Raw genomic sequence first — 4,507 nt, forward strand, 5'->3', positions numbered from 1 at the left:
GGAACTGGTGTCTCTTGCATTGGCAGGTGGATTCTTCTATCACTAGCGCCACCTGGGGAGCCCAACAGGCCAGTTCAGTTCAGTTCAGTTCAGTCGCTCAGTCGTGTCCGACTTTTTGTGACCCCATGGGCTGCAGGACGCCAGGCTTCCCTGTCCATCACCAACTCCCGGAGTTTACTCAAACTCGTGTCCATTACAGTTTTGAAATTTTAGAAACTGCGGCCTTCCCTCACTGTAGGGATGAGAAAATTGGGTCCAGAGAGGGGGAGACATTTTCCAGAGGCAACACAGTCAAGATCAGAGCCCAGGTCCACTTGTCCACTTTCTTCCTCTCTCGGCCTCTCCCTTACTCCCCCTCCCTCTCCCCCGCAGCCCCCAACTCCCCATCTTGACTGTGCGTCTTTCAGTCTCTCTGGCGTGGTCTGCTCTGTATCTCTCTGTGCATCTTTCAGTCTCCGTCTCCATCTCCGAGTCTGTCCTGTGCGCATCTCTGTGCGATTCTCTCAGCATCTCTGCCTTTGTCCCCTACCCTGATGTTCTCTTAGACATCAGACCTTCGAAGCTGGATGCAGAAGCCACCCCGCTCCAGCATCCCATTCTGCGGCTCGTGCCTCCTCCTCCCGCTTCTCCGCCCCCGCCCCAGATTTCCGGTGGAGCAGGCAGGCAGGCGGGCCAGCGGGCGGGGTACCCACGGGGCCCGCTGCCGTCAGCGTCCCTTCCCGGCGGCCGCGACCCCTCCGCGCTGACCTCACCCGCGCCGCCGCCTCGCGCAGATATAAGCAGCGGCCCCGCGGCGAAGAGGGCAACCGGCGCCCCGGGTCCTACCAGCGCTCCTCGACTACTGACCCGCCGACCCCAGACCCCGAATCTCCGGATTGGAGCCCAGGATCCCGGACCGGTGCGTGGAGCTCGTGCCGGGCAGGTAACCAGCTGCGGGCGGCGGGCGGCGTCCGGGGCCCGGGAAAGGGGGGGCTTTACCCGCCCTCCAATGCGCCCCGCGGAGAGCGGCGGCTTTGGAGCTCCGAGCGCTCCCGGGAGGGGCGCTGCGCTTCCACCCCCGGGTCTTCCACGGCGCAGGCCGGGGCCCGACGGAGGCACGGCGCGGCCACAGGGCTGGCGGCCCCTCCCGGCGCGCACGTCCCGGCCTTTGGAGCCGCACATCGCGGGGAGGTTCGCATCCCACCGCTGCCGGGCTTCCCCAAGCTGGAGGTACGCGCCAGGATGCCGGGGCTGCGCTGGGCAGTCAAGGGACCGGCGGGAAAGCCTGGGAGTTAGAATTCGAATCCGAATCTTACAGACTGTTCACGGTGGCAACCGACCTCAGTCTGAGAATCTCACTCTCGGAGCTAGAAATAGGATTTAGCCCATTGAAATTAGCCTCTTAGTGTTAGAATTTGATTCCTAGCCTGGCCCTAGAATCTTAGCATTGGAAATAGAGTCAGGGTTGCAATCAGAACGCTGTAGATGGCGTGTTGGAATAAAAACATTGCTTTGGGAACCTTGGGGGAGAATTTTAGCCTGCGACGCTGCAGGTTAGCGTCCTGGCCGTTGGGCCCGCGCCGCAATCTTGATGGTTACACCTCTGTCATTGAGAAGTGGCGGTGGAGATGGGGTCCCTGACTCTCGCAGGTAGACCTGGGGGTGGGCAGGCTGTCCAAGCATCCTTAGGGCTGAGGATGCCCAGGACTCAAGGCAGGTCCTCCAGCTGACGTCACCCAAATGTGGCAGGTGGTCCTGCTCCTGGGAGAGCATTTGAACGGTTGATCCTCCCCAGCTCACCCCAGGCCTCGGGTATCCCCCAGGACAGGAAAGAGAGCCATAGAGCATGCTTGGACGGGAGCGCAGCGGTGTACCTTTTTTCTCTTCCTGTCTCCCTGCCCCAGACGCCAAGATGCCTGGCTCTTGGTTTCTGCTAGCCATGGCTTTGACCCTGACCCTGACCGGTGTCCCCGGAGGCCGCGCACAGCTGGATGTGGCCCAGCAGGAGGCGGACCTGTCCGAGCAACAGGGCCTGGAAGACCTCCTGCGCCAGGCGGAGCGCCTCCTCCTCTTCCGGGAAGACCTCCAGCGACTGCGAGAACACCAGGATGACAGCGTATCTGGTGAGGGCTGGGACTGTGTGGGGCTGCGGGTTGAGAGAAGGACGCCGACTGGAGAGGGTTAGGGGAAACCCGGCCACAGAGGAGGGAGAGACTTAGTCATTCAGCCTCTTGCCTTTCAGAAACTACCCCTGGCCACACCTTTGGCAGGTGGTGAGTTGACTGCTTCCTGGGATCAGATTCCTTTTCCATCTCAGTTCTGGGAATATTTCAGAGAGCAGACCTTCAGTGGGAAAGAGTCTGTGCCAGGGAGAGAGAGTTTCTTTGTGTGTTACAGTGTGAATTACTAGGCACCTGTTCATACTAGACACCGGTATGCCAGGCACCCTTCTAAGTACTTGAAACCCCTTGTAGCAGGATTTGATCTTCCTAAGCGTCAGATCCTAAATCTGTCTGCAATGCAGAAGACCCAGGCTCAATCCCTGGGTGGGGAACATGCCCTGGAGAAGGAAATAGCAACCCACTCCAGTATTCTTGCCTGGAGAATTCCGTGGAGAGAGGAGCCTGGCGGGCTACGGTCCATGGGGTCTCAAGAGTCGGATGCGACTTAGCAACTAAACCACCGAAGCCTCAGATAGGTAGTTATTACCCTTCCCCACCCCCATTTTACTCAGAAGGAAACTGAGGCTCAAAGAAGTTGAGTTGCTTATGGTCACACAGCTGGGGAGTGGAACCAGAGGCCATGCCCTTGACCACCTGTGTGAGTGTGCCTGGGTCTATGAGGCCTGAGAGGCAGGTGCAAGGCCATGAATCTGGGTGAATGCTGTGGGAATCTGTCTTGCCTGGAAGGAAGGCTGGAGTGGGCATCTGCAGGTCATGGGGTCCCTCACTGGCCTCTTTCCTTCCACAGAGTCTCAGATCTTTCAACCCGATTGGTTCTCCAAGCGTCAGCATCCTGGCAAAAGGGAGGAGGAGGAGGCAGACGAGGCAGTGGAAGGAGAAGAGGAAGGAGGGGCTGCGGGACTCCACAAACGGCAGCACCCTGGCCGGAGGGGTGATGTGGCGGCATGGGCGGTGGACGCGGGTCAGCAGAAGCGGCAGCATCCTGGCCGGCGCGCCTCCTGGCTTGGGTACGCTGTCACTAAGAGGCAGCACCCAGGCAGACGGCTGGTGGACCCCAGGGCCCAAAGGAGCTGGGAGGAGGCAGGGGAGGACGAGGATGAGGGTGGAGAGCTGATGTCCGAGAAACGCCAGCATCCTGGAAAGAGGGCCCTGGGGAGCCCGTGCGGACCCCGGGGACCCTGCGGCCAAGCCAGCCTTCTTCTGGGCCTCCTCGATGACCTGAGCCGAGGGCAGGGGGCTGAAGAGAAGCGGCAGCACCCTGGGCGGCGAGCGGCCTGGGCCAGCGAGCCCCTGGAGGAGTGAGCCCCATTGCCTGTAAACTCAGTTTGTGGTCTAAGAGCGTCTTGAGCCCTGTGCACCCTACCCCCTGTGACCCCCCTTTTCCCCTCCTCCTTAGATGCCTGACCATACTCCCGAGCCCCCAGTTTACACACATGTCAAACTCTTGCCTCGCCTGCCTATATCAGGGACGTGAGAAAGCCAGCCGATGAGTTCACACCCTGTGTCACCCACCTCGGCATCTCTGGCGAGGCGACAGACCCCAGAGTCCCTCTCCCCCACCCCGGCAGGCCTGCTCCCCTCCCTAGCCCTAAGATGAGCGTGCTGTGTCTTCTAAGGGACCCCCAGAGTGGAACAGGGTGCCACTGATGTGAGCAACCAGGGAGGGTGGGTGGGGTCCAGATCCAACTTTCAGCCCTTGCCACGTGCCAGGATTTGCCATGTATACACTTCACCCCCGGCACCCAGGATCTCATTCTCTTCTTGGGTATCCTTTTGTGGGTAGGAAGAGCCCCTCCCCACAGCTGTGTTCCGCTTGGGAGAAACATTGTAGGTGGCGCTGTGCTGCATGGTGGCTAAGGGAATAAACACTTGCAGGAATTTGTAAACGACACCCTGGAAGCCGTGGTTCGTATGTATCCTTCTAGGCACCTTTCTCCTATCCGTGTTAATAAAACCTACATCTGGATAACATCAGCGGTTGCAGTTATATCTCAGCTGGTGTGGGATTTATCTTTACAGCATTGAGAGGGAACAGGCTGAGAGTCCCCAGCTCTGCTGAGAAGGGAATCAGGGAACTTGCAGGGGTGAAAAGTCCTCTCCACCATCCCCAGCTCAGAACAAGCTCCAGGGAGGTGGACGGGAGCTTTGGAGCCCGTTTGACACCTGGGAGACTGAGGCCTGGAGAAGAGGAGGGACTTGCCAGAAGACACACAGCTAGCTGGGGCGGAGCCACGGGTGTGAGAGGCAGCTCAGGACCCTGACTTGAGTTTGCCTGATTGGTGACAGGGCTGGGCTGGCCCAGTTTTATAATCATCATCGTTCTTGGCAGGAACCAAGAGTTCATG

The 4,507-nt window shown here is 59.5% G+C and overlaps 1 protein-coding gene across 1 annotated transcript; it reads left to right on the forward strand.

Annotated features, from left to right (window-relative positions):
- Positions 1 to 647: 647 nt before the first annotated feature.
- Positions 648 to 4,136, forward strand: TRH (thyrotropin releasing hormone). The gene is made up of 3 exons (XM_027523413.1): positions 648 to 898; positions 1,884 to 2,102; positions 2,950 to 4,136. Exons 2-3 carry the CDS (start codon positions 1,892 to 1,894, stop codon positions 3,462 to 3,464), a joined length of 726 nt encoding a protein of 241 aa, XP_027379214.1. The 5' UTR covers positions 648 to 898; positions 1,884 to 1,891; the 3' UTR covers positions 3,465 to 4,136.
- The last annotated feature ends 371 nt before the right edge of the window (positions 4,137 to 4,507 follow it).

Source organism: Bos indicus x Bos taurus, chromosome 22 (genome assembly GCF_003369695.1).
Source record: "Bos indicus x Bos taurus breed Angus x Brahman F1 hybrid chromosome 22, Bos_hybrid_MaternalHap_v2.0, whole genome shotgun sequence".
Lineage (NCBI taxonomy): Eukaryota > Metazoa > Chordata > Mammalia > Artiodactyla > Bovidae > Bos > Bos indicus x Bos taurus.